General features: G+C 43.2%; 1 protein-coding gene across 1 annotated transcript in view; it reads left to right on the forward strand.

The window, feature by feature from the left end:
- The first annotated feature begins 460 nt into the window (after nucleotides 1–460).
- syt3 (synaptotagmin III) overlaps nucleotides 461–15,006 on the forward strand; it is a 41,826-nt gene continuing 27,280 nt past the window's right edge. The window contains exons 1-3 of the mRNA XM_085405293.1: nucleotides 461–693; nucleotides 8,557–8,864; nucleotides 10,879–11,287. Of these exons, the coding sequence (XP_085261419.1) occupies nucleotides 11,143–11,287 (145 nt within the window). The 5' untranslated portion in view covers nucleotides 461–693; nucleotides 8,557–8,864; nucleotides 10,879–11,142. The remainder of the gene's footprint in view (nucleotides 694–8,556; nucleotides 8,865–10,878; nucleotides 11,288–15,006) is intronic.

A 15,006-nucleotide genomic window follows, 5' to 3' on the forward strand; every position in this document is an offset into this window, starting at 1 on the left:
CTCCAGGGGCATCTGCGGGAGTATCATTATCTAATCATAGCTCTAATAAGTCCAAACAAGATCCTGGGTGCTTCCATGTACCCTGCAGGCTCAGAGAGGCCAGTACCCTCCACACCATTTATAGACCCCCTCCATCCCTGCTTCCCACCAATACACACACACACTCCGGTACCCACAGGCCACTTCTCTCTCTCTTTTCCTCTACACGCCCCACATACATCAGTATGTCTTTAGCACTGGCTGGTCTGTACAGGCAGAGAGAGAGAAGAGACAGAGTATTAGTATTCAGAGCACAGTGAGGAAAAAAAGGAGAGGGAGCGAGCAAGCAGCAGAGAGAAAGAGAGAGAGAGTGAGAGGGAGGGGATAGTGAAATAGAGAGGAGGAAAAAACACAAGGAGGGGGAAAATATAAGAGAAGAACACAGGAAACGGGAGGGAAAAGAGGGGAGGGGAGATATATCATATTGTTCATTTCTCTCTCTTAGTCTGCCATCCCGGTTGCGCGGCTTACTGCTCGGTGCCGTCTTGGAGAGGAAAAGAGAGTGAGAGAGAGAGAGCGAGAGAGAGGAGGGGTGGACAGAGCGAAAGAGGGCGGAATGCCCCTTTACAGGCGTCGCATCTGACTAGAACAGCGGAGAATCTCGTAATTCGGAAATTGGTCAGATAGGAGGACACTGCTTTCTGCAACACCAAGGTAGGGAGACCTTCCCTTTTGTTGCCCCCTTTCAGGCAGCATGCATGCGGGTCTGTGATATCCGCGATGTATGCTTTATTCGCGTCATATCTCCTTTGATCCTGCATCCCGCACCGTGCTCTGCTGAATGTGCCCTAAATCTCGCAGCATGTGTCTGTTTTCCATGAATATTTAATGTAGATTATTTGTGCATCACTCTGGCTCTTCTGTATTGCATTCTGCCATTGCATATTCGAGCCTATAGTGGGATGCATGCTGTGTGGAGGCAGTCTATAAGGTAACGGAGGCTGGTCTAGCCCATATGACAGATACCAGTGTCACAAGTGTATTAATGGCAGCTATCCTCACAGACGACAGTGATTAAACTTTTTTTTTTCCACGAGAACGACATGAGGTATGAGGCGAACAGACAGAGGGGTGCGCGCGCGAGCACGCAGAAAACACACAAGACAGGTTGACGTGCGTAAGACGTGCGTAATCCCCCTTCCACCCACACCCACACCCCAACCAGCCTACCCCACTCCCCCTCACCACCATCAAAGACACAGTTTCCTTCCCACCACAGAGAACCATATTTATGCAAATGGTCAAAAAAAGGAGAGAAAAAAACAGCCGCTGAGACACACTGACTCACCACTCTTACATGGTGCTAGGTGAAAAATGAAGTGAAGGCGGCCCGTTGTCTGTCTGTCTGTGTGTGTGTGTGTGTGTGTGTGTGTGTGTGTGTGTGTGTGTGTGTGTGTGTGTGTGTGTGTGTGTGTGTGTGTGTGTGTGTGATTACACTCCCTGTCTGTAAATAGGTCCCGCTCTGCAGCTCCACGGGCTGTGCAAGAGACAGGAAGAACAGTACCAGTATCCCACGGTTCCTGGCTGGCCACTTGCTCTCTATTTCCTGTCCCATGTTATAGATAATTTAAACACTTGCAGCTCCAACAGGCCCAGAGTGGCAGAAAGCTGTGAAAACCTCAACAGAAACCCTGATTTGTGTGAATGGAGGATAGAAATAAGTGGGGATGAAAGGAGACACTGCCTTTTTGAAAGCGAAGGGGTGTTTGGTTGAATGTTTATTGAGATATATGGTCTTTAGCTGATATTAACACTCACCCACCTCATGTTATTTATTTGCTGAGAGGGTGTCCAGGAGCTATTATAGGACTGGCTAAATTGGAACAACCTCGAGGCTGAGGCTGAGCAAAGCTATTACCTCTAGTCAATAGACATTAATATCCCCATGCTCAATCTCGGCCTCATACAGCGCCAAGTCTGTCCCCGTGAAACCGCTCCACTGGAGTAACCAAAAAGATGTGTTGTAGTAGCCCTATCTGTTTACCCTTGTGCATCAATCCGTCACAGCCGAGTGAGCAAAGAGGAGCGATGATAGCATTGTCTCAGGCAGACATCGCTGTGGCCTCAAAAGGAAGTGATGCAAAACAGAAAGGAGGATATGCCGGCACTGGAGAGAGGTCATGACCTCAGTGCATCAGGCATACTCCTGACGAATAGGGAATGATCTGAGGATACAAGAGTACATCGATTTGAGGTGGTATAAAACATGATACAGCCCAGCAGGGTAGAGCGCAGCTGATAGCATCAAAGTCCAGAATAGAGAGGATAGGGTCACGGGGCCAAGATGCCAGTCTACGGAGTACGGCTGACTTGAAATGAGAGAAAAAAAAGTTAATGTGAAAACTGCCAAAACATCAGAAGTGTGAAATTCACTTAAACACTTAACCGAATTAGCAGACTTTCAAAACAAAAACAAAACCTTTCAGGCAAAAACGAGAGGTTCAATTAGAGATGACTTCCAGGTACAGATGAAAACAAAAGAAGGCGCGTGGCAGCAGATAGAAAGACTTGAAAGCACGTTCAATGAGATCCGCCTGAAACATCCTATTAGGTATAACCAATGGATTAGTCTCCTTTGTCTACAGAAGCATTATGTTCTGACATAAAAAGGCTCTGACTGGTCTCAGTTTTGCAATTATGAAGGTGTTCAGTTTTACCTCCATGAAAATAGTTTGACATTTTAGCAATAAACAGTAATTCTGTTTAGACCAACCTTAAGAGAGAAAGGAGCTGAATAGGAGGAAAAGAGGGTTTTATGATCTTACACCGCCTCAGACTGTGGGGTGAACTGAGAAATTAAATTCCAGAAAAAAAAACAACCAAAAACTCAAGGTAATACTACAACTGCTGTTTCCACTGCTGATGATATCGATCCAGGTGCCTTTGAACTGGAAAAACGAAAATTGTAGAAGACCCACATGTGATGTATTTCATTCAGCACACAGACAAATATATTATTATGCTAAATGACCATATTGGGTTGCAAAAGATCACAGGTTTGTGGTAAGCATCTGAATGTCTTCTGCTTCTTATTCAGCAGACAGCAGCGACTCACATGTCTTATCACTGTAATTCCCGAACCCGGCTGAGGTGTGTGATTCTTCCTTCAGAGGCAGATTCCACATACAGATTTCAGCTTTCACTCCCGCTCTCCAACATGATCCTTGTTACTGAAAAACCTGCCCCCTGGGTTTTTATCAAATTCACATTCGCCACACTCAAGGATTTCTGATTTGTTTGTAGCAGCTGTCGGTGGAATTTCTGAGCGAGGGAGGAAAAACCACTGTAATTCTTGTGTGAGGGAGGTGCTGCGCTAAAAAATAAGAAATCCAATCCCCCCCCCCCCCAAAAAAAAAAGAAAAAGAGAAAAATATAGAGAGAGTGCATTCAATATTAGATAAATATTTATTACACTATGCCCCAGCCATATGAAATGGGAGTAGTGCTGGGTTGGTTTGTTTTTTTGGTGCTTTTACTCAGACTTTGGATGTGGTTTCTCTTTATAGTTTGGATATTTTATGCACCTGAGAGGAGCCCCCAAATCTGTCCTTACTGTGCAAATGTAAGAAATCCCTTCATTAAAAGGGGATGCAAATATAAATGCCTCATCTGCTTTATCACCTGTAAGTCGCAATGAGGATGTAAAGGCTGCAATGAGCCTTTAAAAATGAGTAATTTATCCTAAGTGATTAACGGGAGGGGGCAGCCAGGGGTTTGGCATCTTGGTGAAGGACACCTGTGTAGCTTTGAACTTGCAGTCTCTTTCGTACTGATACAGCCCTGAATTTGGGTTTACATCCATTAAAGCTACTAACCGGTGTCTGGTGCGACTGGCCCTTTTTTCCTGGACAGATTTAGCTCATGATCTGATTGGCTTGCTTCATCTCATCCAGCTCCCATCTCCTTCCCGTTAACGTGATTTGGCAAGACTGATTGCTTTTTTTTCTCCGTGGAGTGATTACGCTGTGACCTTGCGCTGCGTCCTGTCTCCTCTGCCCAGTCGGACAGTGACCTTACTGGTCGACTGGTCTGTGTTGTGGCGTATTCGTTCCCTGTGTGTATTGATCCCAGGCAGAACAGCAGTCAATGGAGCGTCTGTGGGAGGCTTAGTGTTGCTCTGTACAGTAAAGTAGTAGGGCGCATTTCTGGGCATGCTGCTATCTCAGTTGAATGCTCCATCACCATGTTTCTAAAGGCATATTCATCGGCGAATAACCATCTTCTGTAAATATTTTGCTTGTAGTAAATTGCATCGCCCAAAACCTTGATTACCATTGTTGCTGTGTCACCCTCGCCGCCAGCTTCCTGTTTTTTTTCCCTGCCCTTCTCTGCTCCAATTTTTTCCCCTCCCTCTTTATCTGTCTCGCCTCCAATTTAATGTCAGCATCTCTCTTATCCCTCTCTCGCCGTCTCCCTATTCCACTGTCTCTTGCTATACAACCGTTCTTTCTGTCTGTCTCCTCCATTTCTTTTTTGCCTTTCCCTCTTGATGCTTTCACTGGCATTTGAGGCGTACAGTTTTGTGCCAGACAGCCATTTCTCAGATTGAGATATCCCAGGTTTTAAGTCACTCAGACAGATTTGCTATCTTAATGGGCGAGAGTAAGGGTGGGGTTGTTGGAGGAGGGCTTGTGTTGCTTTTTGATTTGCCAATTTTGGATTAATTTCTGTAATAGGTTGCGGTGAGATGGAAAGATAAATGGAATCTGCATTAACTGAGTTTCCTGCACTGATAAAACAATCTTGCTTGCATTATCAGCATAAATCTAACAAAACAGTGCGTGCACAATCAGCTTTCTTGCATGGAAAAAAACATATTTGCAAGTAAAATCAAATTTTCATATTAATCTGGTCATTTTTTAAAAGCGATATCTACTTAACTTTAAAAGTTTCAATTGTTTATTTTTAATTAAAACAAGTGAAATTCAATGCTGGTAGTAACACGGTTTTTGGCAGTAACATGCATCTAATTATCTTTTCAAATTAATGAAGATAATTAGTGAAATTCAAATGGGATAACTTCTCATTACTTTTTGACTTTTGAAGAGCAGTGAGTCACTGTTGACAGAGATCATGGCATGGCATGGCATTACTTCCCAGCTCTTTTAATGATAAGAGCACCATCCCTTTGATCACACGAGTCCATGCTGACACTGGGATTGAGATCAATCCAGCAACCCACTGCACTCAAGGTGTCACAGCCTCTCTAATCTAACATGAAAGTAAATATAACTCAACCTGGACAAGTGAACTGTAAATATCCACATCCATCCACAATCTTTGCCACTGCAAATTCCCAAATGCCCCCCAGAAAGGCTACAATATTAACAGGAAACTGCAGACTATAGAAAAAAAGCAGGTGTTGGTATAATGTATCCAGATGTCTACTGAGCTTAGTATAAAGTCCTTCTAGAAGCACATCTTGCCACTCGGCAGCCATTCTGGCAATGCCTCGAGAGAGGCTCGATATTAATGTTGATGGTTATTGAGATATCAGCAAGGCCTGGGGAACATTTAACCAGACAACCCGATATCACACCAAAACTTGTAATAGACACACAAGTCCACTGTGTGTATTTCATGCTTTGCCTCTCCAAAACATGAAGTGGACATGTATACAAAAGTTTTATTACCAGCACGAGGACATAGCGAAATATCTCCCTTTGCTGTTACTGCAACTTCCTGCAACTTCTGCATGCAAATCTTTTTCACGCTTTTTAGAATCAAAGCGTGAAATAGACACACTGGACCGGCGTAGCTATTACACGTTTTGCTGTAATACTGGGTTTACCCAGATGAGAAAAGCCTTGAGCTCCAGGGAGATCATCCAATACACACTAAGCTATGTTTGTTCAACTCACAGCAGAGACATGGAGAACTATAAAAACTGCCACGGTCAAAGTCCAAACTTTCTGAGCCAGTCCCTGCGACAAATCCTCTCCGTCTGATGGCAAAACAAGGCAGACAGAGCAACGTCCCAAGCAAGAAGAGATCCTTAAAAAGCCAGCAACCAACATCAATAATGGACCTGAACACAAAATGAAAATGAAAAAGCGCACCGCCACAAAAGACCTGGTGTCGGGACCTCATCGCAGACATCAAAGTGACAGGACTAAGAGGGGAATGGGTAGTAAAGGCAGGGTTAGTCAGGATGAGGGCCTAACTAACTTTAACTGGAATATACAAATTACATGCAAAGGCTCAAAGGTCTAATTTATTAAGGGCTCAATCCAGAGTACTAAAGTCAACAGCATCAGTGTTCATTCTTTGGGTACGCTAAATAAATTCTAATGCTAATTCACATTTTGGATGTAGGTAGCAAAAAAAACCCCAGAAATTACACTTTCCTACACATTTACTAATTAACCACATACTGATATAATGATTAGATAATCCGATAACACAAATCTGAGATAGTCATGAACCTCTACAGTGCAAATATGTCACAACAACGACACAGCTGGTTCATTTTTTCCCCCAGTTTAGCTGTTGACTGGTTCTGAGGGGGCAGCAGCATCTTTTCCTTTACTGATTTCTACTTTAGATTTCTGCTTGGGATTCTTTGAGTGCTATGATTTCCTTTTATAATGCATAAAAGTGTAACTAACGTGCATCATTTTTCCTGCTACAAACTGCCCGACACAGCTTCTCAAAAAGCTATGATGCTTTTTTGCTGTTGAAAGAAAGATTCCAGATGGGGTAAAATATCTCCATCTCCTCCAGCTTTGTGATTGTACTGAACAGAGAAACTTGAACAGCATTGTGTTTGCGGCCTGAAAAGCCTGCACTTGAACAGATTAGCTGGGCTTAAATAAATTGATCACTTCGACAGGGCACCTATTTGCTCATTTCTAACTCCACAACTGTATTTTGGCTGTACTAGAGTAGCTTTGCATGACTCACTCCTCAAGCTCCTCCCCCATAAAGGCAACTTTCTTATAAGCCATCTTACTCCTGAGTGGCTGTCTCTCGCAAACAGAAGATTTGAAAAGTGGGTGATTTGGGGGCTTCTCTCCCCATAGCAAAGGCCATGTGCCTACGATGGCCATATTGAAAATATCCACTCTCATTTAGTTTATACACAGAAGAGGCAAAGAAGAGAGCGCTGGCAGGGTGCAGTGGGTGAAGACGAGTATCAGGGGGGTGATTTGTGACAGAAGTATAGCAGCAAGAGTGAAAGGGAAGGTTTACAAGATGTTAGTGAGACAAAAAGACAGGAGGCAGAGATGTAGGTTGCAGAGTTGAACATGCTAAGATTTCACTGGAAGTGACCAGAAAGGACAGGATTAGAAATGACTATGTCAGAGGGAAAGATTATGTCGAGCGCTTTGGAGACAAAGTTAGAGAGGGAAGGCTGAGATGGTTTGGACATGTGCACAGAAGAGATAGTGGACAAAGGATGCTGAATAGAGAGATGCCAGGCAGGCGAAAAAGAGGAAGAGGCTTGTGGATGTGATGAAGAAGGAAATGCAGAGGGTTGATGTGACAAAGGAGAATGGCAGGATTAGGGTGAGATGGAAGCAGATGATTCATTGTGGTGACGCCTAAAAAAAGAAGAAGAAGAGAAGTGTCAGAAACTGAGCGCCTCAAGTAATAGTGAAGAAAACCATGACCGGTTTTCTTTAAGAGGAAAAAATTAACAAAATAAGATATTGGGGTTTAGTCAAGATACAGTTACAATGTTATAGTTCATGATACTAATTTAACCCTGTTCCTCTTCTTTTCCTAAGATTAATGTATAGACTGACCGACTTTCATTATGTGACTGAGAGCAAACAAGACAGGGGAAGTGTGTTTCTGTCTTCAAGCAGAGGGACAGAAAACTTGAAAGGGTTTGGAAGCATTTCTTGTTTCTGATCTTGTTCGGAGTGAAATATGTCTTTGCCTAATGCAGTGATTGATGGAAGGCTGGGAGACAGATGGACACATAAGGAGCACTTTGCTAGGGAGGTGCCACTCAGTGCACAAAGACTGACGCTGACATTTCACAGAACAACATACATCAAATGATCAATAGTCCTTCCCCTGTCTGACGAGGTACCTTGCTTGAGAAATAGGGCCGCTGCTTTGCAAGGACAAAACAGCTCAGTGGAAAAGTGAGCTGACCTCTCACCACGAACATTGTTTTGCCAGTGATTTATTTTCCGACCACACCACTTGTACAAGATAAGGTTTTTGGCCAGGACATGTTCAATACTGGTGGTTTTTGGAGCAAATCTGTAATATCAGACACAAGTTTGCACACGTTCTTTGGTCAGAGTCCCTGGAGACTCAGACACTGTGAGAAACTGGAGTTTGGGCACTGACCTGTTTTTATTTTGACAGAATGAGATCGGAATTAAAGGCAGCATGCTAAAGAAGGCCTGTTTCCTTTGAATGAAAGGCTCATGAGCAAACACTTAAGAGAGTCAGACTTAATGCATCTAATTATATCTCAATCTGATGTTTGTGGGATTTTTGAGTCCCCTGTTGTCTTCATTCACCTTACTGATTGATTGATTCCTAATGTTCTTCCAGGTTCTGTTGAAAAAGATCTCCACGACTGACAGTGACATCCAGTCCACGCTGATGTGCTGGCAAGGCCAAGGATCCCGATGCATTCCACCAATTCCTGCTGGAGCTAGATGACTAAGAGCTCAGCACAACAGGCTCCCATTTCTGATCTTGGAAACATTAGGAAAATAACAAGATAAAGGTTATGCATGCACTGCAGGCATAACTCCACGCTCCTCAGCCAAATCTGTTTGCAAAGAAAATTTCACACGTAGTGTCTCCACACGGGCTTGCAACATGGCCCACAACCTGAAGAGCTGAGTTCAATAAAGGTAAAACACATAAGTAATATCTTTAATTTAGATTTTTCTTTCAGTTTGACTTTTGGTACACAATTTTTAATCTATGAAAGAAAAGAAAAAAAAGCCAGAAACCAGGCGCACTCTCTTAAAGTGTTTGTGGTTTCAGTATATTTATCTTTTAGAGACTCACTGGAAGAGAGCTCACAATTATCTGAATTACTCTGTAATTACAGTAAAAAGTGTTTTAGTTTGAAACATGACATACGTTTCCAAAATGACTGACCCACTGGTCAGTTTTCGACAACAAACTAATCACGGTTTCCCCAGGAGATAATTGACAGCAAGGCCCTGTGCAATTAAGGGCGCACCATATTGAGTGAAGGATCCGGCATTATTCAAAGGCTCCTGTTTAAGGGATAGGAAATAAAACTCGCTCTATTTAGTTCTCTATAAAATACACAGTTTTAGCTGTATATTGTTGCTCATAATTTAATTTCTTCATTTCACCAAGTGGTGTGTAAATGCACAGCCATCCATCCACTGTCTAATCTTAATCAGTTTTTATTTTATTTATATTGCACCAGATCACAACAACAGTCACGTCAAGGTGCGTTGAGGCTTAAACTTACTGTAAATTGATTAGTTTTAATTTTGCTATAGTCATCTCAAGGTGTTTTATGTTAAAACGTGAAAGAGCACACACTTGACGACAGTGGGGATGAAGAACTCCCTTGTTAACATTGATAACACTGTGTCTTTTCAGATGTGCAGGCTGCCAGTTCCATAGGCATTAATGCACCATCATACATCAGAGATGCAGGTTTTTGAATTGAGCACCGAAAACAAGCCACATGGTCCCTCTGCCCTTCTGTCTGGAAGACGCAATGTCTGTGTTTTCCACTAAGAATTGAAAATTTTGATTTGTCTGACCACAGAAGAGTTTTCCAGTTTCCTCAGTCCATCTCAAATAAGCTTCCAGTGAAGACGGGGGTGATCTTCAGTACATGATGGAGCTTTAACCTCCAGTTGTGAATCACTCAGTAACTTGTGTTAGCAGACAGGGATTTCCACGACAGGATCATACCTGTTTTGAATGCAGTGCCACTTGAGGCTCCGAAAGTCACGGGCATCCCTTTGCACACTGAATCTTTTGATGATATTGTATACTGTAGGTGATGGCATTGTCAAAGTCTTCACAATCTTACATTGAGAAATATCATTCTGAGGTTGTTCTACAATTGTAGATCCAGGTTTTTTACAAACTGGTGAGCTTCTGTCCATCTTTACTTTTGAGACACTCTAGCTCTCTTAGATGCTCTTTTTATGCCCAGTCATGTTTCTCATCTGTTGCTAATTAACCTAATTAGTTGCTAAATGTTCCTCCAGCAGCATCCTTTTGGTTTGACGTTGACAATAATTGCATCATAATGCTTTTATTTACATTTTACATGCCATCCCAACTTTTTTGAAACCGGTGTAATAGAAACACAAGGTTAAACTTAGGGTTGACTTAAGAGTTTAATTCATTAATATAGTTGCATATACATTAACATGTCATTTAACATGTCATTTAACCTTGTGGTGCCTTTATTTGCCCAAGAGCCTTCTGCTGCCATGTGCTTAGAGGAGGTGGGAGGAGGAAATTTGAGCAATGTGTCCTGCCTGTAGGAGCGTTCAAGAAAGTCCACACATGTAAATGTTACGTTTTTGTGTGCAAGTTTTGTCTACCAGATGAAAAAAAATCATCAACAGTCCTCATCAGCACGACCAGCAACTAAATACTTAATCACACATCAGAAATTTTAGTTTTGCCCTCAACAAGATCAAATTTTCTCACCCTTTCTTCAGTTTTCTCTAATCAGTCTTCATAGTGTATGCTAAAGCAATATTATAGAGCCAACCATCTATCAGGGAGTTGCTGATGGTTCTGGCATTCATGTTCACACTTAATGGCTAAGGTGACCAGTCTGCCAGAAACTTGATTTGTCTCCTTTTATGTCCTCACATCTCAGGTCTCCACTTTCTCTCATTTTATCTCTTTCAGGGAAAGTGAGAGGGGCGGGTGCTGCTCACTCATTCATGGGCACATCAGTCTGGCCTCTGCGATCCAGCCTGCAGAGCCCCTCGTGTTCTTGCTTTATCACAGCTGTCCCCTCAACTTCCTCTGCCTAATCGCTCTCAGCTCGCACCTTGTAAAAGGTGGACAGCCCAAAACTGTGCTTACCCAAGCGCCGTCCGATAGGTGAGGGCGGCGAGGGCTGCGCTGTCATTGGCTGACTGCTGGTGAGAGTGCGATGCGGATTGGAGGATGTCAGGGGACTGGGATGAAGACCTGTGTAAGAAGGCGCTGGTGTTGGTGGAGGAGCTGTGCTTCAACACGAGGGGTTACAGCCAGAACGAACGCTGCCAGGAGTTCATCTTCCTGAGGAGGGGCAACAGGCCGCTAGAGACAGGTAACACACACACCTGGTGCTTCTTACAAACAGTGATTCAATAAAAGATGGATGTAACGTGCGTGTTTGCAAAGTGAAGTCAACGTGGAAATGACTTAAACCTACATGCTCTGGAAAAAAGAGAGAGAAAAAAGGCCCTCAGTTCCCTTCATCAGTGACCTCAATAAACACTTTTTGGATAACCTTATGTGCTCAACCACAAGTTCCACTTACTAAAATTATAAGAGAAGGATTAACCAGAGTATCCAGAGCAGTCAGTGCTGTGTGTTGTGTACTCAGATCCACCCCTTATTTGTCAAAGCAACACAGGAGCAATACTGGAAACCCTTAACACGAATGTGACTCCTCTAACCAGTGGATAACACCACAGCGGCGTTTAAATACAATCTATGCTTATGAATCAAGTTTGGCAGTTCATTGGTGTTTTAATGCTATTTTTCTTTTGTTTTAAACTTATAATTATTTCTATAAAACCTCAGTGAAATCTGCCTTATTCTGGGAACAGACTACATGAAATGAGCCTGATCATGCAGAAGATATAAGGTGTCACTTGGTAACAAAGTGGTTGTCATGTTGTGTATGCAGTCTTTTTTCCCTCTTTTTTTTGCAACAGTAAATAGGCTGATATTTATGTAGAGCTTTTCTGCTTTTCTGATCAGTGTGAACTGCTCTAATACTAAACGGAGGCTTTTAAGGTCTTGGTTCCCTCAATTCTGCAAGCTTGACCGATATAAGCACAGAGATCTCAGTCAGCAGTCAGGAACTTTCTTTCTCTGCAATTTATTGATTTTTCAAGATTCTCCCCTTTTTTTTTTAAATTTTGTGTTTTACAAAAATTGCCAGTTAAGCCTACTGCTTCCTGCTTTATGCCAAGTTCAGTCTACACAATACCAGCATGATTACAGCCAAATCTGGAAGGCGTTGGTTAGGAGCTGACTTTGGAAATGAAATTGTTTATTGTTGCACTACAGTTGATTGAAAACCAAAGTTGAATCTGGGAACCCTGTGTTAGGGTTAGGGATGTTAGCATGTTAGTATGTCTTTGAGTCCTCAAAGGTTCTCGAATTTCACAAAGAGAGATCTGCCAGCAACTGTAAACATTACAGAGCAAAAGAGGAGTGATGTTGCTTTTGTAGCTTAGGGGGGCTGTGAAATCGCGAGCTAGTGCCTCCTTCCTGATGACGTCAAACACACTGTGAATGACAGAATGATTGATCAGGGAGCCACCTATGCTCTGTCTTGTCCTTCAGTCCGAAAAGAGGAATATTTTATTACTCTATAATGGCCCGATCTGACATAGCGACCAGAAATTAGGTAGCCTGTGCTCAGCATTAAAGCAACACCTTATTCAAGAAATACCCTTGAAGTATCAAAGACTCATCAAACCCTGCAGTTTGTAATTTACTCCTTCACGCAGAGCAGGAACAGCCTGATTTGAATCAGTTTAAATGTACTGCGAAGAAAATGAGCTTTCACCGTGGACAAAGTAGCAAAACTTTCCAAACATCTGCAGCAGAATAAATAACCCTTATGCTGCGCGTCCATATGCTCAGTAGATTTCAAAAACTCACAATCTTAGCAAAATATGCCTAAATATCCAGAGACTTGCCATGGCTGATCTGTATGTTTTGATGCTTTTTTTCTCACCCGCCATGAAAACAAACTAAAGTCAGCTTTGATTTTCAATTTAATCTTTTCACAAGGACCACAGTGGCTGGACTCTCTCTGAAGGGAGGAAAATGTGAACTTAGCAGACACCTTTCAAGCCTACAGCGAAGGGAATGGTGATACTATAAAAAGATTTGGGGTATTGCTTTAAGGAACTGCTCTTTTTAATATAGACATGATTGAAGGTTTAAGTATTCCATTATGGACCAAATGAAGTTTTACACCAAAGGCCTTCTTCTAAAACTGGAACTCTTTTTTGTAGGTTTTGTCCCGAAAGAGGTAAGAGCAAAAGATTCTTTTTTAGTACTGACTTGTCACAGTGACTTTAAGGTATGATGAGGCAAAATGTTAAGAAGAGTGCTCACATTTAAGGATGGTTAGAGGTACTGTGCACTCACAACAACAGACCATGAAATATTCACGTTCTCGACTGAAGTGGCTAAGGTACAAGTCCATCCCATTTCTTTTATGATCCCCAAAAGAGTCTCGGTAGAATTCTGTGATTGTTATCTCAGAGCTGGATTATAAGAATATATAAATTTATATCATCACATCCTTTGCCAGAGTGAATAGGTACACCCTGCTGCACTGTGGATGAGATTATTGTGTGTAGGTTCTTAGTGAGCCATTTGGAAGTGCACTGTGCTGTTATGCAGATTAGCATGGATCTGTGGCTCAGTGTAGATTAGCCTGGATTGCCTGTGTGTTGCCTCCGGAGATTTGGATGGCTCTGAGAAGAAATGTCATGCCATGGTTTTAGGCGCTGGCCCCCACCGCTTACCAGCTGTGATTTTTCGGTGTTTGCTGATGGAAGTCCGCGGTCCCTCGGAGGATCGCGACCGCTGAAAGCTGTCAGTGAATGACTTGTAAGCAGCGGAGATGTGTTTGATGTGGAGCAATGTACGACTCCCAGTGGGCTTGCATCAGTCGCTGACTGACAGGAAGTCTCAGTCCCTCTTCACGGCGTACTACAGAGGCCTTCTACCCACACACCTACCCGCCTGCTGACTCGCTTTTTATGCTTTGTGGATTAGCGATGGATCTTTGGCAGGATCAGCGCTCAGGAAGTTACAGCGACTGCCCTAAAGAGAGACAAATGGAGGCGAGTGGCTTGGCCCCCGACAGTCCCTGCACACATTTGATCACAGCCACGTCTTATCAGCGCACCCTGATCTGCCAACTGCACACAACCTACTCCTCTAGCTCCTCGCTTTGTTTTTTTCCCCTCTCCAGATCAATACATTAACCTTTCTCATCCTCAAACTCCTCCCCTCTTTGGGTTTCGCTCTAAATCACTGTCAGCTTGTTTTCCCCAATCTCTCCTTTTCCCTTGCTCTCTCTCTCTCACACTCTCTTTGTATCATTTCCTGTGTGGTTTCGAGCCTTTCACACATGGTGTGGTAATTGTATCAGCTTTATCAACCCCCCACCCCCTCTTCTCTCTAGAAACAAAAAGGAAGAATTGACCCAGTCATCGTATATGTCTGTTGCAACATGCGCACCAATCTGTTTTTAAGCCTTTCTATGTTTGTAGCAGCCCTGCATTTTTTTCCCACCCCTCATCACGGCTGTCTTTATTTCTCTTTTGCCTCATTCCTTTACCCCCCCCCCCCCCCCCTTCCAACATTTCTTCCTTCCTGTCTCCTGATCTCAGTTATCATGTTCTCTCGTGCTTTGCTTTTGCTTTTTTCCTTCCCCCCCATTCGTCGCTCCTCAATTCCCACCTCATCGTGTTCTCCACCACCGATCTATGTCCCTTCGCCTATCCTCCACCTCCACGGCCCCCCAATCATATCTTTTGAACAAGTGCTGATTAATGACATACAGGCTGATGAATAATTCACCAAAGAGAAGCTGAGGCAAAGCAGGGGGGAGACAGATAGAAGGTTGGGGTGACGAACAAAGAGAGTGAGAGAGAGCACGCAGAGGCAGACAGCATGGGGAAAAAAATGACAGCGAGGAAAGAGGGGTGTTTGAGGGGATTACATACGAGAGAGTGAAAGAGAACGTGAGGGAGGGCGGATGGAGACAGTAGGCGAACCAAGTTCCAG

Source organism: Rhamphochromis longiceps, linkage group LG4 (assembly GCF_057381845.1).
Source record: "Rhamphochromis longiceps isolate RC_006_pf linkage group LG4, R_longiceps_female_GT1.1, whole genome shotgun sequence".
Lineage (NCBI taxonomy): Eukaryota > Metazoa > Chordata > Actinopteri > Cichliformes > Cichlidae > Rhamphochromis > Rhamphochromis longiceps.